General features: G+C 45.4%; 1 protein-coding gene across 1 annotated transcript; it reads right to left on the bottom strand.

Annotated features, from left to right (window-relative positions):
- Positions 1 to 29: 29 nt before the first annotated feature.
- On the bottom strand, positions 30 to 24,748 carry PRPF39 (pre-mRNA processing factor 39). The gene is made up of 14 exons (XM_079994799.1): positions 24,566 to 24,748; positions 19,677 to 20,044; positions 18,489 to 18,614; positions 17,710 to 17,828; positions 15,047 to 15,214; positions 14,012 to 14,177; positions 12,435 to 12,542; positions 7,329 to 7,493; positions 6,880 to 7,006; positions 5,191 to 5,459; positions 3,984 to 4,168; positions 3,573 to 3,647; positions 976 to 1,096; positions 30 to 743 (listed from the first exon to the last, which is right to left on the bottom strand). The coding sequence occupies exons 2-14, from the start codon at positions 20,004 to 20,006 to the stop codon at positions 687 to 689; spliced, it is 2,016 nt and encodes a 671-aa protein (XP_079850925.1). The 5' UTR covers positions 20,007 to 20,044; positions 24,566 to 24,748; the 3' UTR covers positions 30 to 686.

Raw genomic sequence — 24,748 nt, 5'->3', positions numbered from 1 at the left:
TCAGAACCAAAAGAGAATCGAGAAGTAGCTCAATTTGCACAATTTTATTAAAAAAAGGACATTTTAAACAAACCTTTCTAAACTTATACATGAAAATTCAATACAAAACCCACCCCAAACACAGCATGGTTCTAGCAACACACTTCATTTGTCACTTCTTTAAATCCAAAAGATGCCCTTCCACATTATGTAGTCCCACCCACCCATATTATATATATATATATATATATATATATATTTAAAAATCTCTCTTTTTTTGGATGCTGCAACTGTAAACTCAAAGCCAAAACAGACCTGGATGAGGGTGTAGATTTGAAACTTATTGGGGGACAGGAGCAGGAAACTCACAAAGAGCACCATTTCCTGGAGTGGCGCAAACCTGTTCTTGCCGCCTTCAGATCATTGCCGAGAGCCGACTTTAGCCAGCATTCAAGAGATGTTATTGCAATTTCTTGGAATTTTTTTGTAACAGGAAAGCCGAAATCCTGATAAACTATGTATACAGCAAGATACCAATTAATACAAGAATTTGTCACAAGAACCCTGTGGACATCAGTTCACCGCACATGCAGAAAACACAAAAGGATTGTGTGACTGTCTGTTCACATCCCCATTTATATATATATATATATAAAAAAAACCAAAAACACTTCCACACCCCATTTCTGCTCAAATTGTTCTTCTGCTCAGGTGGAAGAGGTCTGATAGTATTGTCCGTAATTCCATGCATTTGGGTAGTTGTACTAGAGGAGGAAGCAAAATGGGGAGGTGGGTTAGCAAACTTTTTGTGCATTCCACACTTGCGCAAAACTCTGCAAAGGGCCAAGAGCTAAACAGCTCCACCGCTGCAATATTGCAGGTACAGAGGCCCTTGGCATTTTTAAAGCCTGAATCCCTGTCATGGCAGAGTTTGACTTTGGAAGGGGTTGCGTGGCAAAGAGGAGCCCGAAAACTTCCCCCATATCCGCTGCTCACCTGGTACCAAGCGTTGTAATTGTAGGCAGCCTGGTTCGCTTGCATGTCTCCGTCCGCCATCTGCCCAGATGCCAGAGCTGCCTCGTCACCCTGCGCTCGCTTCTCGTCTGGCTCTTCGCAGCTGCAAGATGCAAGAAATGCGCTGCCGTTATGCGACAGAGCGGAGGGCCCAGAGATGGAGAAGTCACCAGTTAGCTAGCAAGTCCTCGACTTGCTGGGTTTGCTTTGCCTTGAATCTTAACAGCACTGTCTGATATCCCAGCATGGTAAGGAGCTGGTGGAGAAGGGGGCTTCTGGCACCCCCAACTCCCTTTCCGTCACCTCCCCACCCTCTAGGGAACGACAAATGGTGGCCCACTTTGTAAGGGCAGGACAACTCACCTGTCTTGGGGTGGGGGGAGAGAGAGAGAACAAAACATCTCTGTTCCCCTGACCCCCACTTCAGGAAGGGATCCAGGCCCCTCCCTTTGAGATACAGTGGTGCCCTGCGAGACGAATGCCTCACAAGACGGAAAACTCGCTAGACAAAAGAGTTTTCCATTTTGGAGGTGCTTCGCAAAACGAATTTCCTATGGGCTTGCTTCGCAAGACGAAAATATCTTGCGAGTTCCTGCGGGGTTTTTTTCCTCCCCCCCCCTTTTTCTAAGCCGCTTATCCGCTAAACCGATAAGCCGCTAAAAGCCGCTAAACCACTAATAGCGCTAATCCGCTAAGCCGTCAATGGGCTTGCTTCGCAAGACGAATAAACTGCAAGACAAAGAGAATCGCGGAACGGATTCTTTTCGTCTTGAGAGGCACCACTGTACTACACTTGCCTCTCTGCTCTGAAATATTTCCTTTATTTAACATATCATATTTTTTGCTCTATAAGACGCACCTAGTTTTTGGAGGAGGAAAACGAGAAAAAAAATATTCTGAATCTCAGAAGCCAGAATAGCAAGAGGGATCGCTGCGCAGTGAAAGCAGCAATCCCTCTTGCTGTTCTGGCTTCTGGGATAGCTGCGCAGCCTGCATTCGCTCCATAAGACATACACACATTTCCCCTTACTTTTTAGGAGAGAAAAAGTGAGTCTTATAGAGCAAAAAATACGGTAATTTATATAGCACATGATTGTAAGAAAACCTCTAAGCTGTTTACAAAAGCATTATATCTTATTCCTCAGTTTTAAAAGGACTGCCCTTTCCAAATTATGATTATGATTATTATTAATATTATTAATAATAACAGCAACGGCCTCGGTCCAGTATACCTGAAGGAGCGTCTCCACCCCCATTGTTCTGCCTGGACGCTGAGGTCCAGCGCCGAGGGCCTTCTGGCGGTTCCCTCGCTGCGAGAGGCCAAGTTACAGGGAACCAGGCAGAGGGCCTTCTCGGTAGTGGCGCCCGCCCTGTGGAACGCCCTCCCACCAGATGTCAAAGAGAAAAGTAACTACCAAACTTTTAGAAGACATCTGAAGGCAGCCCTGTTTAGGGAAGCTTTTAATGTTTAATAGGTTATTGTATTTTAGTGCTTTGTTGGAAGCCTCCCAGAGTGGCTGGGGAAACCCAGCCAGATGGGCGGGGTACAAATAATATATTATTATTATTATTATAGCAATAATTTATTATTTAAACCCTGCCCATCTGGCTGGGTCTCCTCAACAGTCCCCACCCCAAACCTTTTGAAATTAGGCAGGAGGTGATTGGAGAGGGGGACTTTCTGGCTGTGACACCCAACATGTAGAATACCCTCAACCCCAGCAAGGCTCACCTGGCACCAAATCTGGTATCTTTCCAATGCCAGGCAAATACCTTTTTATTTGCTCAGGCCTTCAAGCTATTGATTATCTCCTTTTATTGTTCAGAGTTGTTTTTTTCTGATTCTGATCAGCTAATTATATTAATTTATGTGGGGTTTTCTTTTGGGGGGGGGAATTTCTTTTTACTGTTGTGTGCTACCTTGCGAGTTTTTTAAACCAAAGACTTGACATCCAAATAATTAAATGTCATTTGTCAGAAGCATAGAAACCCTGCTACGCATTTGACAAGGAATTCAAGCCTTGGGCGCTATTCAATCCCATCAACCCGGGGAGGGGGGCTGTTAAAACTTAAAGCCACCTGCTCCTCATCTATCTTCAGCACAACAAGAAGCCAGTTGCGTGGCCACCCCTTAATATGAAGAACAGCCTTGGAAGTTGCCTAAGTTTGAAGAACCTGAGCTGCTGCTTGAATGCTGCTTCCTCTGCTTCTAATGCTTCATGGGAAAAGAGTAAAAAGCTCTCGAGTGTTTGCATTTAAACATGAGACGCATTTTCATGAGTGGAGCATCAGATCATTCTCAACTGTCAAGGGGCATGCAAAAAAATAAAACAAATCCTCAACTTCAGACGTGCTAAGGTATTACCCAAACTGTCATAATTCTCACAGAGATGGTAATCTGGGAATAGAGCTTCTACCCTGGCCTGTCTGTCTGTGTCTCTCTCCCCCACCCCCAAGGAAGCATGGTCATATTGGGTGAACCAAAATGTATGGTTTGGAGTAGGTAGCCCAGATAGACTTTTGCAGCCAAGCCTTAACGCACACCATCACTGCTCTCTGCTAAACAAGGCAGTCCATACCCATTTTCTGCTTTCCTTTTCAAAGACTCTTGCTCCTTCAGAAGGGACTGATGCTCTTCATAGGCATCCATGAGCCTGCAAAGAGGAGAGGGGAGAAAAAGAGGCTGCAGGTTAGGCCCTTCTGCTCATCAGTGCAGGGTGCACAAACATTTCCATTTTGAAAGTTTGTGAACTGGATCACGGTAGTTTAAATCCTCTACTGAAGTGGGCATCAGTGAAGAGAACCCCACTTACTCCCAGAGCCAGAATTTCTGCAATCTTTAGCAGGAAGAACAGTTTTCTACAAAGAATGGTCTCTCATCAACCCTCCTGAACTTTGTCTGCGGCATACATGCCATTAATAGGCATTAAAATGCGCTCAGATGCTGCCCAGTTCCCCTATGGCTGGGTTAAGCACATGTAAAACCTCACTTGTTCACATCCAGACCAAAATCTTCAAGGAATTCCACCTTTCGCTGAGAAAATATAATCCTCATTTTTATAGCCAACGTGCCACTGATCGCTTTGTCAAAACACGCAATGATGTTCTCTTCATTTTGTTTTAGGTCTCCATTGTACTCTATTTCCAGCAAGTTGAGATACAGTTTAGGGTTATCCTAGGCAAAATAAATTAAATACAGAAACATTCAGGTGGCAAAATTCAAGAGTAGTACACAAATTATTAAAACCGCAATGACGAGGTAGTTAAATATATATTGAAATTGCAGGAGAGGATGTCTGACTGGTATGTCAGCGGTGGAGCCTCTGCTTGGGTGCAGGAGGAGCAAGCTGTGCATGCAAGACCTCTTCCTCTCAGAACTATTTCAGAAATGTTTTCATGCCGGGACTAATTTGCAACTACACTTCCAAAAATTAGATGGCTCAATTTAGCCATGCACAAGATCCTCTAAGGAAGCAGACACACAGCAAACCAAGAACCCCATGAGCACCAGTCTCCTTTGCATTCTCCTCAGGGATTCACGGTATCATCAAGGTGCATCTTAGACTACCAGAATTATCCCTCCACCTCCTGGCCCAATCAAGGCACAAAAATCTTGCAGGAGGCTAGGGAGGGGCTGGTACATTCCTGAGGAGGAAAAACTTTTGCTTGCCTAGAGACATGCAGTGGATCTGAATGCCTTGAAAAAAATGAATTTTAGTGAGTGCACCTCTATGTGTTTATTATGGAATCTAACATAAATATGCATATTTGTAATGCGCAGAACTTTGGCGTGCCGCCGCCGCCTTAAGCCAGTGCTGAGAAGGGTCTTTCTGCCATGAGGTAAGGGGCTCCTTTCCCATTTAAATGTCTCTATTGATTCTTCTGTAAATGCATCTATATCTAAGACTCGGGAACTGGGGAAAGGGAGAGCGCCCGCACCCCTGGCCACATACAGCCCCAGGATCTGGCACCCCAGACACTGCCATGCTAAGCTAGCTCTGCTCTGGTGGGAAGTCTGGGGCGGGGTGTGTAGGGAAGGGAAGCCTGGCAACGTCAGTTTAGAGGGACTGGTGTCTCCAAGTTGCAGCAACACGCATTGCAGAGTCAAGAGTCGTCATCACTGTTGCCAGGCACAGGAGCCCCTTGGCAGAGGTGGCAAGGAAGGGTCCAGATAACCCTCCTCCGAGAGCTGCCTACCCTGTCTCTGTCGATGGCGTCCAGAATCACTTTCCTGGCTTTGGGGAGGTTCTTCTGGATTTTGAAAAGGTGCCGAGCGAGCTTGACCGCAAAGAAGGAGGCTTCGTAGCTGGACTTGGCGTTCTTCACAGCTTCCTGGAGCAGGTGCTCAGCCTCCTCCATGTTCCCATGCCTCCGCTCCAAGCTCACTCTCCGCAGGCGGATCATGGCCAGGCCTGAAACGTTCTCCTCAAAGGTCTTCAGAATTCTTCGGGCTTCATTGATATTCCCTAAAAGCAAGGGGAGACGTATGGGTATGGAATGGCACCTAGCTGGAATCAGCCAACAGCCCTTTGGGATCCTCCTGCACAACTCCCTGTCAGGTACCCAAATATCAGTTTTTGCTTTACCCTCCCCACTTAACTCTAGCTGAGTTAAGTTTCAGATGAGCATGGAAGGGAGATGGGGGCTTCAAGCAGCAGACTTTGTTCAGGTCACTTGATTCCCGCCTTCCTGAGAAGCAGGAAGCGACAACCCACTACTGAATGTCTCCCTCACACCAAACAGAGAAACTGGAATGTACAAAGAGCATAAATGCACAGGTGTTCATAAATCAGCCCTTAAGTTGTCCAGCAGCACACACAGCCCCCTCCTCAAGAGTCTCCTTTGTGGTGCCGTTTCAAGGCGGGAATAGCAGAAGTCGCTTCTAAGCAGCAGGAGGCATTCCTCCGCCTCTTGCCAAGCCCTCTGCCACTCGTGGAGAGGAGCAGGGTGTGCTCTCATATGTGCGGAGGTTGAGAGTAGATAGGTAAAAGACAGGAGTCTCCCTGCAAGGAGGGCTGATTACAGTCGTCATGGGTGGCAAGTGTCTGTGTATGCACACACCCAGCAGATTCCATGCACAGATTCTGCAATGTCCTGGAAAAGATCCTCAACTTCAGATAGAAGGTACAGACACTTACATACACCCTGATCTACATTTTACTACCAGCTACTAGAGTCACAAACTTGGCTAAATTTTACCATCTGCATAATCTATTCTTCCAACCAGGCTCTGCAACCAATTCAGAGAAGCAACAACGTTAGCACAGACTGCAAGGTGAGGTTAGAGGAAGAGGGCAAGTGTTCCTATTTTGCAGGCATGTAATCCCCATAGGAATACTGGAAAGAGACCCTAAGAAGTGCTGCTACTAGGAGAGGAGGGGTCAACAGTGTTACAGCAGGGATATGGCATTAAGCACCTCCTTGAATCCTCTGCACAGCACTGGTCTTTCAGTCAGGTTTGATCGCTGAGATGCCAATCACTGTCCCAAGCAGAAGACCTCAACCCTCAAGATGTGCCCTACTATCAATGTTTATAAGGCCTCACTCACTTCTCCAGAATTTGCAGTGGCTGTTTCATCCACAGAGGAGCAACCTTTCCAGGGTTGCTAAGTGATCAAAATACTGGGATATGGAGATGTGTATCTCCATATGGTCTACGACCATATACATTTACTCTTATCCTGTGGCAAGGATAAAAACTGCATGTATCCTCATTTGCTTTTATTCTTGTTATAGTCTTCATGGAGTGGCTTACAAGGCGGCATTTAAGTTTGTAGAGAAAATGACTGACTGAGCGGTGAGCCTCCAAGAGCCTGCCGTTTTGTTTGGCTGAAGGATGCCTCTGCTACCCATTCCTTCCTCTAGGAGACCCGGCTGCTCACTCACCTTGCTGTTCTTCAAAGGCTGCCCAGAGCAAGTGCACCATCGGCTTCTTTGAGAGGTGTATCGTGCAGGCCCGGCTGTAGACGTGCCTCACTCCTTCGATGCTGTGGTTCTCCATATACTTGGCATACTGCATTTGAAGACAGAGCAGAGACTGAACAATTCACAGCTTACTCTGGGCTGCTAAATACTTGAGAGAACTATAAAATTCTTGTGTTTAAACCCATTCAGCACCTTTATTGAACCATTAGACTAGTTTCTGTAAGGAGGGACGAAGAGAGGCAACGAAGTTGGCATATGCAGCTGTCAAATCTGGTTGCAAGCAGACCATCTCCTAATGCAACAGATATAGTTATACATGAACAACATTCAAACAAGAGTACAGAAGGTTAGTCACTGATCATCAATGTTTGCAAAGGCAGAGAGCTGTGCGTGGGAGACACGCCCCGTACCTTGATCCAAAACTCCTCATAGAGGGCACAGGAGATCACACAGCGCTCAAAGAGGACCACCACTCGCTCATGAGTCCCGTTTTCAATCTCAAAGTCCAAGTACTCCTTCCAGTTCTTCAGCTGAGTTTTCTCCAGAGGTTTAACGTGAAAATAAGGTCGTTTGATCTGCAATGGAGGAGAACCAAGGGAACGGAAAGTAAACCAGCTTTACAATGGCAACAAAACAACTTTCATCTGCCACTTAATCCTGCCAAGCACGTGAGAAACCGGAACCTGCTGCTATCTAAGCCAAGGCCTGCTCAGAATCAACACATCCATATGCAAGTGAATGTGGAGGAGAGAGGTGGATCACATTATTCCCCCTACATTTCTCCAAACCTGTGAACAAGGCCTCTATGCGCCCAGCTTGTGCATGCATAAAAGACAATAACAAGTTTGAAGACCCTCCACAGGTCGTGGACAGTCCTCCGGAATAATACTGTTGCTCCTTCCACACATTAATTTAAACATGGGTTAATGTGTGATCAGCCTTATACCTTCCCCTGAAATGTAGTTTCAAGAACAGCTGACCAAGCTAGCAAGTTCCCTATACAGAAAGACCTAACAAAGATCAGGCACAGAACTCTTGGATCCAATAAGAATGCACAATTAAGTGGCTGCATTCCTTAAGAATACAGAACAATCATCATGTATCAAAGGTGGCCAAACAGATGTCTTCATTCCAAGTAGGATGCGATGGCAAGATCCCTCTTTGCATTGCTTCTTGTTGCCAAACCTGGGCCTCCTCTACGGTTCTCTTAGAGAGTATAATCTGCTCATTGTGCCCCATGTGCATCCTTTACACTTCGGCCGATTCTCATTTGCCATTTTGTCGCTCATTCACTGACTTTGGAGAGATCTTTTTCGCTCTCTTTGCAATCCACTTTGGTTTTCAATCTCAACTCCCCAACCCTGCACACCCTCAAGCTCTTAAGGAACCTAACTTCTTACCTCCCTGCATTGTAAGAATTGCCGACTGATTGGTACCCTTTGCCTCCTACTCTTGACTCATCACCAATTCAAAAGGGCCGGTCTTCTTATCTCATGGCCACCAGGAGGGGGGCTTTGCCCAAAAGCCCTCCCCAATTACCAAAATACGACCTGTGCTCAGATTTGGGCCAAAGCATTCTTCTTTTCTAAGCACCCTGTGTTCTAAAGGAGCACTCCTAAACCACTCCAACTTGCAAATGTTCTGTACTGCTAGGAAGTTGCTCCCTTCAGGCTGCACTTATGGACTTCCTGGAGATGCCTGGCTGGCCACCAGCGGGGGGAAAATGCTGGACTAGATGCCCCTGCCTTAGAGGAGAGCACTGCTAGGTGAGACGGAGGAAACAGGATCATGGGACTTGAAAAAAATCAACCGCTCAGACACTAAGTTAGAAGGGTAAAGCAAGCAGAACGTGGGTATCTAGAGATCTATCCCACTTTATAATTTTTTGCTTCTTTAATGGCCACACCTAAAAAAGCACTTGTCTCTGAAATCTTGAGACGCTATTAAGCCAATTAAGAGTATCCAACAGAGATCGGATCTCATCTCTCCTACACCCCATGTTCTTTGGAGCCTATGGACAGGCAAACACCCTGAACAGAAGCAGCATCAAAGGAGACAACAGAAGCAGTTGTGTTGGTAAGAAGTCCCACACGTCTCATAACATTTATAAAAATGCTGCAATTTCATTAAAAATATGAGTATTGGAGCATTACAAAACTCCAAAAATACTGGAGCCCTTCTGCAACTTGGGGGATAATCAGCAGCACCACTAAATATCATCTTGGTGATTGAGATAAGATATAAGGATTCAGGCAACCCCTCAGGTGCCCTGGACCCAAGTTGTTCAAGGCTTTGTAAATTAATACAAGGGCCTTGGACACGGCTTGGCAGCAGATGGGCAGCCAGTACAGATCTTTTCACAATGCTGCTACGTGTTGCTGGCTATCTGCCCTCATCAGCCCAGCAAAGCCTGGCTTAAGCATGCCTGCCTAACGCTGTACTGAACTCTGGCCGCTTTGAGCTGCTTGCAAGGGGAAATGAAATAGGAACGCCCTCCCATCAGATGTCAAAGCGATAAATAACTACCTGACATTCAGAAGACATCTTAAGGCAGCCCTGTTCAGGGAAGTTTTTAATCTGTGATATTTTAGTGTACTTTTGGTTTCTATGGAAGCCACCCAGAGTGGCTGGGGAAACCCAGCCAGATGGGCGGGGTACAAATAATAAATAATAATTATTATTATGTTTATTATTATTATTATTATTATTATTGGAAAGCTGCCTTTTGTTCATATATGGTCACCACTGTAAGCAATACAATTAATTTGTAGCAAATTTTTACATCTGAAGCAACAGCACAGCCTGTAAAGGAAATTGCTATTGGTGTTACGGCTTCAAAGAGAGAGAGTTTTGGTTGGTTGTTGGCATCCGTCTGCCTTGGGACATAGTGGCTGGAATTGTATCTCACAGGAGGAAAGTGCTTTGCCCAGCAACCATCAGCCCCTGCTTCCAGAAAAGCTGGGGTACTGAAGACATCAAGTGACCTCACTTATGAATCCTTACATTTATACAGAAATCAATTAATTTCACAGGTGCTCGGCTTGCCTCCAAGCAGATAATTCTGTAGTCCAAGAGGCATGAGGACTGTATGCCCCAAGATTTTAGGTATCGCTCCCAGAGAGTATAAAGGATCTATATACAAGTGGTACCTCTAGTTACGGACTCAATTCATTCCGGGGTGACGTTTGCACCCCAAAAAGTCAGTAACTAGAGCACCACTTCTGTGCACGGCAAAACTCGGAAGTATACACTTCTGGGTTTGCCGCGTTCGCAAGCCGAAAAGACGCAACATGAACCTAATGCAACACGAGGTATGGCTGTAATCACAAACTGCTATACTTTTGTTATAGCAGCCACATGATGTCTGGTGTTTATTGTTGAAAAGAAAATATATGAATTACGTTAACAGGAAATTTGACTTCAATGATTTTCATTGGTCTTTTTGCACTCTGATTTGCACTTTCTAGAAAAGCAGTCCACACATTTTAAATTAAATGAGCAATCAGTGAAGTGTAGTGCAGACTCCAAAAATGCATTGTGTTGAACCTCAAAATAGGGGACCCTAGTTGCAAACCCTGCTCAGCCATGAAGGTGTATACAAGTGCCATTAAAAAACTGAAACCACGAGACTCACAGCCAACTCCAAGCAAGTCACATACTCTTTAGTCCATGGGTGGCTAACCTGTCGCCCCTTCAAGTGTTGGTGGACTTCAGAGGCCATGCCGGCTGGGGCAGATACAAGCCAGAGATCAACAACATCTCCACCCCTGCCTTAGTCTAACTTGCTAGGAGAGGCTGCCTGGCCTGCTCTGAACGCCATTGGGGAAGGGTAGAATTAGAAAGCTTAACTGAACATCTGGAACCGCAATTCAAGATGCAAGACGGCTTTGTGCTGTTTTTGTGGCAATATACTAACACAGCAATCCCTCTGGATTTTTTTTTTTTTTTAAGTGTATTAAGGATGAAAAAGCTATACTATAGAGGCACATCCCTCTGCCATTTGGATTCAAGAGAAAGCTTGCACTTCAGCCCATTAAATGTGTATCTAATATTCAAAATACTCCCAAGTCAAATGCAAAGTTGTTAATTAAAGTCTGCTGACCGCAGCAGAAGCTGAGTGGAATACAAAGGGATGTGGAGCCACACCCGAGTTACTCAGGATTATCTTTATCTACAGAGTATGAATTTGCTTTAGGACCTGCCCAAGTTGGGTGGCCTTGACGGATTGCAACACATCCCATTTAACTCACCTCTTCCTCCAAGGTGGAGCTCCAAAAGCCGCCACCACAGACAAGCTCTAGGCAGAATGTTATGATAACCTTAACTCCGCTTGAAGTCAGCTAAAGGGTAGGAAGCCCTTGGCAAAGGCAGGCGGCCAGCGCTGCCCTGGGCTCCTGGTGGCTAACCCTCCAGGCAGGGAGTCACTACATTCTGCTGCTTTCAAGTCAGGGCCCCTGCCTAGCGATCCTGATGACCTACCCCACCCAGCAGTCAAGAGGTTGTGCAGTTACTCACAATAGCACTTTGCAGTTATATGTCATAGAAGGAGACAGTTTGTTTTCTTTATGCAAACTAAGCCAACTGGAGATCAGATGAGAACACTGTTATTGGCCCTTACAGTGAAGAAATAATCTTGGGCCAATGTAAAGCTACTGAATTTGGCACCTTTGATATTTCAGATGGTTTAAACTGCTAAATGAAATGACTCCAACAATACATACTACACATCACACACATATAGCAATCCTGAGGGCAAGAAAGCAAACAAGGCACATGAAATTCCAAATGCAAGCAAGAGATAAGGCTGCAATCTCAAGTTTGTCGGGCATGCACTATCTGAGGGATTAAACAACTCTTCTTTCATCACTGAGGGGGCCTGCCTACAAGCAGCAGACAGGGAAACAGGGAAAGTTCCCGTAAGGCAACCACAAAAAATGCTGATGCAATGGCACCTCTGTGTAGAATTGTCACTCTGAGTAAGTAATACCTCTGGCTCACAGATCTGCACCAATTATCAATCTGCTACAGGTTCAGGTTCAAGGTGCAACCTTTATCTTGGCAGCTTGAGATCAGCTTACTTGCAAGACCACTTTGCCTTCTATATGCCCACTTGACTGCTTCCATCTGCAGAACTAGCACTGTTAACAGGTGCCATGTAATTCGTAAGAAGTCAATCTCTGAGTGTGGCAGCACACATTGACATCAGGCAGGCACCTTCACTGTACTCTTTTCAGTGCTTGCTAAAAACATTTTTCTTTAGGCAAGCCATTATTTCACTGTACAAATGACTTAGCAAGCATAAGAAGAACTGTAGGACTGACGCTTAGCAAGTCTTGCAGATGAAGTCTGTGGAACCAGATGGTGGCTCAAAAGGTAAGTTTGTGCGCTTCAACTACAAGCTGTTTAGGGACATGACCCACAAATGCCAGAAACAGCTTCTCCATGGATGTCCAAAGCGGCTGCTGCTGCCTCCTCCTCCACGGAATTTCAAAAGCATGTTATGCAAAGGAACTTACCCCTTCCTCAAAGGTCCACCTCTTGCTGACTTCATGCTCATTGTGATTGAACATTTCTTGATGAATCTCAATGATTCTGTGTCGCATGTTTTCTATTTCAGTGATTAGCTAAACAAATACAGAAAGGAAAGGGTTTGACAAAATCCAGACACAGACACACTTTTATGAGGCAGTGAGCTTCAGAATTTTCCTTCTGAAGCAAGAACACACAGTGCTCAAGAGGGGATCCAGAAAATCTGCCCAGCTGGGACTTTGAAATGTTATGTCCTCAGACTCTATTGCCAGCACATCACCTGGGATCTGCAGAATCCAATTCTTAAGGACAAATCTCTAGTCTGACCACAGCGAAGGAGAACAACAAGTACCTAACTCAAGGGTAGAATTCAAGTTTTCCAAATTCAAGGTACCACTTTCGTTATGTCCATCTAAAGCAACAGGAGAAGACCTTTGGTTGAGAATCTTGGGAGAATTCTTGCCAGTCAGATTTGGCAATACTGAGCTAGATGGATCATTGGTCTATAGGTCTGGCAGCTGCTTATATATCCTTCTTTCTTCTAAACACCCACAACAAAGGGGTAGGGAGCACCCTGCACGGCACTTCTGCTGCTCGCTGTGCTTCATAGGCCCTGCCACAGATCTGTTGCCTCAAATACATGGAGTGACAGTTCTCCTTATCCCCATCTTTTGAAAGAAGGAACTCTAGCATTTCCAAATTTTGGTGAAGGGAACTGCTAACAGGCTCCAGCATTTCTGCTGCCTGAAGTGCTGCTTCCTGTGACAGGTAGCCAGCCTTCCCCTTAACTTTGAAGCTGCAGAGCTGAGCTGGAATCGTCCCAACAGCTGCAGGGTAATCCATCCACCTCCTCAGCTGGGAGTAAGGCAGGGCTTTATCTATTTATTAAAGTATTTATGAGCTGCATTTTTCATAAAAGTATATAAAGGTTGTATACAACATAAGATGGTACAGTAAAATTGGCAAAAGCTTCCATAAGACAACATGTCTTGTAGCTACATCATCAGGATACTTAGGAACCCATAACAGAACCCTCCTTGCTGAGGAAAGGCAGAAAGGAGGGGTATGGATATTGCTACCTAAAGACATTTAGAGAGAAATGAAGAAGTGACCAAGCCAGAAAAAAAGGGGGGAAATGGGGAAGGGGGGTTGCTGTTGACAACCAATCTGCCTCAACAGCAATGCTGGCCAAAAACTGGTAGACCCTGCCTGCAAACTCCTTGTATAAATATATGCTAACGCTCAGATTTTGCATCAGTTCAGCTTCTACTCTAACCAGAATCAAGAAGAAAGGCTTCAAAAGCACACGTGCTAAAACTCGGACAGGAATATGGAGAGGGACAAGGCAGGGAATAACTTTAAAGACAGAAAGCAAAGGACGGCAGCTGGCAAATGTGGAAACATGACACCAAATGCAGACACGCCCGGCTTCAGAATGTGCTTTCAAAGAGCTCTAGTCAGCAAAAGATCCAGGCGTTTTATGAGTAGCTGAATAAATTAGGCCTATGCAAAACTGCTGTTATTAACCCTGAGAGAAAAAACAGGGCGAGCTATGCACAGTTACCTTAGCAGGGTCAGTTATATCTTCAGTTCCAGAAGGGAGGTCATCTCCAGGGGGGGCATCCTCCCCATTATGGCTATTGGAAGAAGCGAGTTCTCTGCGCAGTTGGATAAACTGTTCAGTAGTAAGAAGGTCCCGGGGCAGGTTATTCTGGACATGCTCTTTGAACCTACAGTCGAGAGAGAGAATGAGAATGAATTTGTGGACTGTTCTAAGATGAAACTGGACAGCTCTTCCCCACAACGAAACTGCTCTAGAAAAACCCAGGCAGCAAGTGTTGCATTTGTTACTTTTTAATAAGCAACTAGCTGGCCTTGCTTTCCAGAAATGCCTTTTCTCATTTCATCTGGTTGCCCTTGACTGTTGCAGCTCTTCTTTATGATCACATATTACAAAAAAAACCCCACTAACATAAGATGTTAAGTTGCTTGTTAGGTGCTTATTCATCTTCCAAAAGGAAGCCCTTCTGAAGCTCAGCTGCATTACCACAAATAACTCAGAAAGCCACCCCTGCTGCTCTATTTCACACTTGCAGAAATTCAGGAATTTAACCCCTGGGAAACATTTAAGAAACTGACATCCAGTTTGTGCCCATCACCCAGCTCACAGACAACACAACGACACAGCAAACGTCTGTACCCAAGGAGAAGATTCATCACCCTATCAGGAATTACTAGGGCTTTCCGTAGCTGAACTGCTCTTACCGATGCCAAGCTATTTCTCTGGGGCAGATAAAATTATGCTACCTAACACAGAATACATGCCTGGCAGAACATTTATAAGTGCTCATCATCATAATGAATGCCATGTATAAAGTGCTGAAAATTATTAGATGCTCCACTACACATGACATTTTCACAGTTACATTGCTCAGGTGTAACGTCGTCTCAATTTCCTCCTTTAGAATACAACCAGAACACACATGCAACTGACAATGCATTTGTTTAAAACAATTTCAAGGCTTTTCAGTGTTGCAATTAATAGGACATTACAGAAACCAAAAGTGTAACACTAACTCAACCATAACAACCTCCTTACCTTTGGAAATGATGGCTGTAAAGCTGGGTGGGAATCCCAAGAATGCGGTCAAATACGGCAGTCACTGCTCTCAGGTTAGCCTGTTCATTTTCCCAGTTTATATACATTTCCCAGAGTTTGTCAGAGCGGAAATCTGTCCCTGCAGCTAAGACTGCGTGTTCGTAGGTCCTGGGAGGTAAGACAATTTATGTTATCATGGAAATACTTCATTAGTCCTGAGCACAGATCTTGCTCAGATGGCTAGAGTTTCTCCCACTCAATAAAAAATAAAACGTGGCAAAGTCATGCACTCATTGGCTGCTTAAAATGGCGTAATATATAATGGGTAGCACCCAAAATTCTCTTATTAATAACTGTGAATCACCCTGTGGTCTTCAGATGAAGGATGGTATGAAAATTAATTAAAGGGATAAATGGAAGCTGCTTTATGCCAAATCCGCCTCCTGGCCCATCTAGCCCAGCACTGTTCACAAGAATTGGCTATGGCTCTCCAGGGTTTCAGAGAAATGTTCCCATCCCTGGCTGGAGATGGCACTGGAGGCTGGACCTGGGACACTAAACCAAATCTTCCAGGCTCCGAAGGGGAAAGCGAAGGGGAAAACTGGGCTTGCTCACATTTTGCAAAACCATAGTTTATCTGAAAACAGTCATTATCAGCCTTTTAAATCTGACTGTACTCATTGAATTTGATACTGTTCATTTCTTAGGCCATTTGGGCTCAGATGTCATTTCTGCAATATTCTATACCCCCAATTCCTGAACTGATGCAAAATATCAATGACAATGTAAAAATTTTAAGAGCTGAAGAGAAACCAGTGTAAAATTTAACAAAAAACTCTCTCACTCTTTCGAAACAATACCCTTTCTTCAACACCCTCAAAAGACTGCTAGACTAAGGATGTGGTGACATGAAAGTTTATTTCAATTTGACTGAATTGTCCAGTTGACAAACTGGCTTTAACAGCAACTAGTGAAAAATGTGAACACAGAACACCTCTCATTACCCAAATTGGGAGAAGGTATTAAAAGCAGGGGGACGCAGGTGGCGCTGTGGGTTAAAGCCTCAGCGCCTAGGACTTGCCGATCGAAAGGTCGGCGGTTCGAATCCCTGCGGCGGGGTGCGCTCCCGCTGCTCGGTCCCAGCGCCTGCCAACCTAGCAGTTCGAAAGCACCTCCGGGTGCAAGTAGATAAATAGGGACCGCTTACCAGCGGGAAGGTAAACGGTGTTTCCGTGTGCGGCTCTGGCTCGCCAGAGCAGCGATGTCACGCTGGCCACGTGACCCGGAAGTGTCTCCGGACAGCGCTGGCCCCTGGCCTCTTAAGTGAGATGGGCGCACAACCCCAGAGTCTGTCAAGACTGGCCCGTACGGGCAGGGGTACCTTTACCTTTATTAAAAGCAGACTTCCACACCCTCTTGTTGAAAAGAATGAAATTTGTGATGACCCAGAAAATGATCACCGTGCAATGCCAGAAAATATTCCGTGTGAACCATTTTTTTAAATTTACAAAACATGCCTATAATGCGTTTTAATCATTGTTGGCCCCTCCCTCAATTTAAGGCAGGGGTGGGGAACCTCTGCCCTGCAGACTCCATCTGGCCAGTGAGGATTCCATGCTGGCTGCAGATGGAAGGGCTTCTCTTTCTGCCCCAGCCTGCACAGAAATGCAGCAATTGGCAGGCATCTAGATTATTAACCAGTATTTCTTTTGTGGAATCGTAGACTTGGAAGGGCCCCGGGGGGGGGGGGGGGGTCATCTGCAATCCAGATCAGGGCTTTGGCATGGGGAGCAACAAGGCTTTAACCCTTTCCCCACTCCCTTGGGTTGCAGCCCCAAACAGGTCCCCGTATCAGTAGTTTGCATGCAGGGCGGAGTGGGCGACGACTTCTCTTTCATTCCAATGGGAATACACCCCCTGCTCAGGGTTCCAAACTACAGGAGTCAAGGTGGGGAGGGATACCCCCCCCCCCCGGAACAGGGGACAAAGGGGTAAAGCTTCCACTCCTAATGCCTGGAGTGTCCTGATGCAAGCAATTTGCATTTGGGGGGGGGGAGTCTTCCTCCCTCAATGCAAGGTAGAGACAATATGAATGAATGGGATGTGGCATGTGGGCAAGAAATTATTACTACTACTTATTTATTTGTTTGTTTGTTTGTTTGTATACCGCCCTTTATCCCTAGATCTCAGGGCAATTCACACCATACAAATGCAAGATGAAAACACAAAATGCATAATCAAAACAAGAACCCAAACAAAACAAACATCTATGTGTGAATTAATGAGCATGGGATGCTTCCAGGCATAGTGGCATACAAGGCATATGACGCACAGAAGAATGTGTCCCTTAAGGAAGTTTCTCCACCCCAATTGCTGTTAACTCAAAGACATTGCAAGCTGAGCAGAGGTCTACATCCAGGTCTCCCAAGACCAGTTGAGACGAGTCCTTTCGGCAAAAAAAAAAAAAAAAAGTTTCAATCTCACACCCCAGTGGTCTACTCCAGGAGCTTGGATAGCAGAAGCCGTGTGCCTGCCCTCTGTTCAACGGGGATTCCACTCAGATGGAAAATGAGAAGGCTGTTTTTCACATGACTGAGCACAGCTCTAAGCAAAACTCCACCCCACAGGGTGTTTATATTGGATTGTTTTTGTAAACAACTTACCCCCTAATGGTCCCAACAGTTTCAGGGTCACTGGAATCCAGCGTCTCTTTGAGGAAGTTTATGTAATGGATCCAGAGATCAACACTAAGAGGTATTGCCTGGAGTCCCCTTCGATATACCTACAAAGAGAACACCAAAAGGCTATTTTTCGAATCCTTACTCAGGTGGCAAGAGAGAGGCAACACTGTGTTATCCGGTGAACCTTAAGAAATACTAATGTACTGGAATTTTGTTTAAATAATCTACCATTACCATTGGGTGGAGGTTGGCTAGAACATGGCAATGCTCTGATCTCCACGTGCGGAGTCTTGATCTTCAAAGCGCAGCAGTCCCTGCATCTGACCAGGCTGTGTGGGCAGGCTTTGGGGTACAGACCATAGGGCACAGACCCTTTAGAGCACCAATGACAGCGTCTGACCAAAAATGCAATAAGATGTAGCAATGGTGACCAGCAAAACCAACCACAGTGTTCGAATTTTGTGAAATAATAATAAATGTATAACGTAAGTGACAGAAAAGCCCTGCCCTACTTGTTAAGCTGCAGTGTAATGCAGACGCTTGCACTGCAAAGCTTGACAAACTGTAGTAGAGGTTTAACGCACCTGCCAACAAAGAGAGAAGATATTAGCTCCGAGTGCCACAAGGAGGGACAAGCGCAAACAGAAAGCCCTGTACGAGGAGTGGAAGGTACTGGCAGCCAAAGAGTTACTTTCTGTGGTTTGGTTGGCGTTTGGCTCACAGGACCCAAGAGCAACAGCTGAAACCCACAGCCTACATACCTCGTCCGACTGCTTCATGTTGCTGTGCCGCTTCTCAAGGTCTGCATATTTTTTCCAATAGCCGTAGCAATAGGGGTAGTGTGCAAAAAAACTGTCGAAGGCTTTTCTGGCAGCTAGTAAATGGTTCTGGGGAGGAAACACACAGCTCAGTTTCAGACGTCTTAAGACTTTGCATATGTCATTCCACACATTATCAGGAGGAAGTTCTGTCAAAAGTGAGGCCTCCCCAAATCCAGAACATTAGCACTTATTTTAAAAGAGCCAACCGACAGGGGCTGCTTGCCTGGACCTTCTTCGTCCATGCACAACAAAAGAAAAGGCTGAAGGAAAAGTAGAAGTCCTGCAAACCTTAGAAACCACAACCTCCTCTGGATTTCACAACCATCTTACAAAGAAATAACCAAGAATCTTTCTAGTATTTAATCAATGAGCAGAATCCGTGGAACAGCACAAAGACAGGCATACTCAATCACTACCCCTCAACTCTGGAATGCTCTTCCACAACTTGCTCAAAATCCTGGCCAGCAATGGAAAACCAACATTTTTATGAAAGCTTTCAACAGTTGAAAACCACCAAAATGAAAGGGATACCTCTCACAAAGTTAGCCTTTGGGATTAAAAAAAACCTTTCAAGAAGTACTTTAGTTAGTCTGCAAATTTAGGATTTACCCCAAGTGCTATCTGTATTAAAGTACCAGAACTAATCTTTTCAAAGGGCTGGACCATATGAGTTGTATAGATCTGATTTGTAGAACAAAAACTGTTATTCAACGATTCAAAGAAAAACTAAGTTTAAGAACTGCTGTCCAAGAATTTACAATCTGCTGCACGTAGTCTTCTAATTTGTCTAATTTAGAACAGCCTAGGCATGCAGAGGGACCTTCCTAGTTGTTGTGAGAGCAACTGTCTCTATTATTTGAGCTTTCTCTCTCTGCTGTGTAAAACCCCAAAACACAAGTATCTCCCTGGCAATGTTGCAAGACCTTTGAACCAGCTGATGATGACCAGTTATTTGTATCAGATGCTTTAATATATCCTGTACTTTAAATTCTTGTTTATTTCATTGCATGCTAGGAACGCTTTGGGGATTATGGCAACGCTTGAAATATCAAAATCAGCACTGACGTAATGAAGCACTGCCCATTTGAAAGAGGACATCGGAGAGAAAAAGACAAACCACTTGCTTACCTCTTGTTCTACATACTGCAGGAGATAGACCCAGCCTGTGAAATCTTGTGGGTTAGTTTCAACCACCTTCCAGAATTTTTCAAACTCGGGAGGGAATGAAGGTTCAGGGTCACCAGTCTTTGCAGCTTCATTGTCTGCCATTTCACTGTCCTGGGTAGTTTCTTCCAGAGTGTTGTCGCCGGGAGAGTTGTCAGGGGACTGCTCCATCTCCGTCACACTCATGATCTCCGTGCTGAAGTCAGCTGGTTGCTCACTCTTGGCATCAGTGTCCTTGCCCATGCTCTCGCTTTTCAAGTTACTGTTGTCGTCCTTATGATCTGAACTCTGCATAGCGACAAGACACTCCTCTTGTTCTGTTAGAAAATAACCTGTTGAAGTGGAAAATCATCGTCATCATCATCTGCTGGGGATAAGATTCCTAAAACAAGGGCAGCTGACACTATACATTTTCACCAGCCCAGATAGAGGGGAATGAAAATGTTGAAGAACCAAGGGTGAATGAATGAGACTTGCACCAAAACACCCTGAGCATCAGTGGCTGGACTGGGATACAATCCTAGATATCAGAGTTAAAACTGACTTACACTTCTGCATCTTGGTTCTCCTAGTCAATGGGTTTGTCAAGTACTGAGTGAGAAGCAAACAGTTTTCAGACTCTCTCCTCTGGCATCAGAAGAAAGGAAGCCCGAAGGCAAGGCAGAAGTTGAGGACCAAAACCAAATTACTGGCTAAAGATAATTAATTTAAGAACTGTCCCCAATTTGTAAACAGTGGATGATATTACTCAGTGTAGACCCACTGACATTAAGGAACATGACTAGGGTAGTCAAAACAAAATGTGTATCTGAAGAAGTGTGCATGCACACGAAAGCTCATACCAAAAACTAACTTAGTTGGTCTTTAAGGTGCTACTGGAAGGAATTTTTTTATTTTGTTTTGACTATGGCAGACCAACACGGCTACCTATCTGTAACTATGACTAGGGTAGGTTCATTAATTTCAATGGGCCTTCTTAGAGTAAAATTTTGGCTGAATACTACCTGCTGTACCTGCACTTCTCAGATAAATCTGAAGGTGAGGGCAGGTGGGGGAGGCAGAGAGCAGTAAGAGATTGACAAGCAAGGACACACATATAAACATCCAAAGACAAAGAGAACTAACCAAAATCTGAGGAAGGTGTGCACTCAATACTGATAGAAACAAAGCAGCAGTTCTTAGCAAAGCAGCTCTAAAAAAGTTTGGTGCTCATACCTTAAATCCCAGCTCTCCTAGTTTAGCAGTAAAAAACAAACAAACCTGGAAAATGCCACTGCAGCCCAAACCTTAGCCTACATAACTTACTAGAAAGTAAAGTAAATTTATTTGAATTGTTTCATATCCTGAAGAAATACATAAAATTACTGATAGCTTTATGGAAGTCTTCTGTATTATTAAATGCTGTTAATAATAAAATACTGTTACAGTACTGTACTATCATCCGAGCTCTTGGCTAGCCTAACTATCCTTCATTCCAACAGCTGGGACTTTATCAGCCACATGGCCTTTCTTTTATACACACACCCATCAAAGATAAGTGGCAGCCCTCCAAATGAAGGTTAACGCTTTTCTTGGGAAACTTGCAGCCTTTCTGCTGTGCTAACTATGACAACAGCATGGCAATTCAGTTCTCTCTCTGAATGTAATGTTCCAATTAACTGGTTGAGATACTCTGAAATAATCCTATTTATACTAACAACAAAACACAGACCACTAGCTGTAGAGGAGCCGGAAAATCAACTCAAGCCCCACAAGATAAATAGAATCATAGATTCACAGAACTGTGGAGTTGGAAGGGACCCTGAGGGTCATCTCGTCCAACCTGTGAAATGCAGGGATCTCAGCTAAAGCATCCCTGACAGATGGCCATCCAAACCTCTGTGGAAACAAGTCCACCACCTTCCAAGGGAGACCATTCCACGGTCAAACAGCTCTTACTATCAGAAAATTATTCCTGATGTTTCTGACTAGCCCTTTAGAGATTCATCTTTCCTCCCGCTCACAGTTCCTGGATTTCCTGCAAACCGAAGCCCACATCCACACACCCTGGAACAGCTTGCCCCAGCTGTTACTTTCCCCATAAATCCTTCAAAGCACACAACAATCACATTCCCTGCTCTGGAAGACCAGCCAAAAAGAGTGAGCTCCCACCAACCCCTGAACACAAGTAAGTAGCAACAGGCACAAATGCTTCTAGCCAGCCCATCTCCCACACTTCCTTTGCAAGACAGCCCAGATGCTCTCAGAACTCTCACCTCAGAAAAGGGTTCCAAGAGCTCTGCACTGAAATGCCAAACAATCAGAGAGGCCCTCCCTATTCCCTGCACAGTCAGACAACCTGCGACCATCTAAACCCCAAATCTTCAAAACCACAATGGCTTTTAAAGCAAAATGGAGCACCTACCTTGGCAAAGTGGCTTCCCCACTAGCTGCAAAAAACCCATCCCATCCCTGAGAGTCATGCGTCACCACCTCTGTGATAATCCCCAACTTTGGAAGGCCAAAGGTTTGAGAGTGGAGCAACAAGCCTTGCCCACATAATTTAATCAAGCTAGGAGAAATGAGCGTCAGGCCTTGATGTGGGTATTCTCCCGTACTGCTTTATGAGCAAGACGGTAACAATTAACAACCTGTAATCAAGGCTGGTGATGATCATCAATCACAACACTTCTATAACCGAGACAGTAAAAATCAGTTCCCAGCATCTCTACATGAGAAATGTAGCTTGAGTAATTAATACTTCCAGAATAAAATGAAAAGCAATTATATAATTACAGATTTTTTTCCAGGGGTTGGACAGTGATGAAAAAAATTAAAGTTTCAACCACAACACAAATTTGGGTGTGCTCTTAGATGTAGCCCTAAGTTTGCCCGCCCAGCTTTCTGCAGTAGCCAGGAGTGCATCTGCACACTTGTGCCTGTTCTAGCACACAACTTACGCACATTTAACCTGTACACATTCAGCTTTATGTGCTGAGCAAAATAATCGTTAAAATTGAAAAACTGGAGAGAAAGGGTTTGGGGGTCCAGGAAAAAAAATTCTCTGGCAACCCCACCTGACATTGCACCCAATCCGATTTTAGCTTTGGCACACCTCCCAGAATGTAACCCCTTGTACAATGCGGGCTTACTCTGTTTTTAGGACCCACCCTACTTTTGTAATTGTAATTAGTTTTAAATTGTTTTTAATGTTGTATTTTAGTGTAATGGTGTGACACACCTTAGGCCCTTAGGGTGAGAGTATGTAAAATTAAAAATGTTCAATACGACTCTCAAAACAAAGAGTATAAAACGTCCACACACTTAAACCCACCCATAAAAAACAAAGAATAGTAGCAATAAGCCACAGCCCTAAATGAACAGCATTAACTGCAGCCAATGACCAGAAAGTCTTATTGAAATAAGGAAAGCCTCACATGCCTTCCCCAAAAACAATTAAGGAGGTGAATCTTCACACACTCCCATGTGGATTATTCCATAGCAGGAGAAAGACTATCAAAATACCCAGCTACCAAATATCTTGGGATTTCGGTAAATGTTTAAAACTTGCAGGGCAGAACATTTTCCACGCTTTCATTTTTCTATGTTGTATTTTCTATTTCGTTGAGTACAACAGTAATGATGAAAACGTGCCAAGTTCAAACGCAGAAGACTTAGACTGTATCCAAAGTTTACTAAATACAAGCGAAACAAAACAAGCTAGAATCAAATGATTCCCTACCTTTTCAATGCAGACTGAACTTTCCCCCCAGAAAGTCCTTGTCATAGATTGAGAGAGACACGCAAAACCTACTACAGTGGCACCTCGGGTTAAGTACTTAATTCGTTCTGGAGGTCTGTTCTTAACATTAAACTGTTCTTAACCTGAAGCACCACTTTAGCTAATGGGGCCTCCAGCTGCTGCCAGAGCACAATTTCTGTTCTCATCCTGAAGCAAAGTTCTTAACCCGAGGTCCTATTTCTGGGTTAGCGGAGTCTGTAACCTGAAGCGTCTGTAACCCGAGGTACCACTGTACTACACGACATGAAAAACAGCTGATCTATGAATTAGAATACAAAGAGGGGAGGTGTGAGGAGGTCGGTCAAGGAGATAAATTAGGAAAGGGAGTTATATTAAGGTTTAATTTGTTCTTTTGCTTTTTTTGTCTTTTGGATTGTATCTTTTTTAGCTGTTTTTGCTTTTTCTCTTTCCCTATTTTCATTTTTGTTTTGGATATGTTTTGTCTTTATATATTGTGTTCTTTTTTGTAACCTTTTAAAACTTGAATAAATATTATTGAAAAAAAAGAAAAGCAGCTGATCTGCCTGACACTGGTCTCTGGAGACTGGTTTCCAACTTCTCCTCCCCCGCCCTGGTGGGGCTGGGACCCTCCTTCGCCTCCAACCCCACCGCCCTCAGCGCCTCGCCCCGGGGGAGAAGAGGCAGGGAGGGCCCGATGCTCAGGACCTGGGTTCGAATCCCGGCTCGGGTCGCAGGAAGCCTAGCCCGCCTCGCAGGGTTGCGGGGGGTGTTTAAATGGGATTTTCTTTTTTTTGGGGGGGGGTCCGTTTCGGCCGCCATGAGGAGGAGGAGGCGGAAGGCCGTGAAGGCCCCCCAGGCCTCGCTCCAGCTCCCCCGCCGGTCTCTCCTCCGGCCCCCCCCCCTGGAAATCCCTCAGGGGGCGGCCGCCGCCTCTCCCCCCCCCCCCGGCCGAGGCAGGCGCGTCACGTGGTGGGCGGGGCGGGGCTCACCTGCCTCCCCCTCCCCCCATTTCCTGAGGGAGCCTTGGCGCCCCTCCCCCCGCGAGGCGGCGCCTCCCTCAGGAGACCCCGCGGGGCCCCCGCCGCCCCTTCCCCTCAGCGGCCTTTCCCACCTGGCCCAGCGCGCTCTCTGCCATGGGCCCGGCCGCCCGCCCGCCCGCCGCCCGCTCGCCGCTCGCCGCTCGCCTCCTCCGCCTCTTCTAGGCCGCCCGGCTGAGGGACTGGCTGAGAAGGCCGCACTGCGCAGGCGCCACGGGCCTCCGGCCTCGCTCCGAGCTGACCTGCGGCCCCGTCGG

Source organism: Podarcis cretensis (genome assembly GCF_951804945.1).
Source record: "Podarcis cretensis genome assembly, chromosome: 1".
Lineage (NCBI taxonomy): Eukaryota > Metazoa > Chordata > Lepidosauria > Squamata > Lacertidae > Podarcis > Podarcis cretensis.
The sequence above is the reverse complement of the archived record's forward strand: the minus strand, read 5'-3'. Positions and strand labels throughout refer to the sequence as shown.

Bases quoted from the DNA above. Each gene is read 5' to 3' on its own strand.
- PRPF39 (XM_079994799.1), bottom strand. From the start codon at position 20,006: ATGCAGAGTTCAGATCATAAGGACGACAACAGTAACTTGAAAAGCGAG. The intron at 15,215-17,709 runs GTAAGTTGTTTA...CTTACCTCCCAG, and splicing joins ACTGTTGGGACCATTAGGGG to GACCTACGAACACGCAGTCT. The intron at 7,007-7,328 runs GTACGGGGCGTG...CTTCAAATGCAG, and splicing joins ATGAGGAGTTTTGGATCAAG to TATGCCAAGTATATGGAGAA.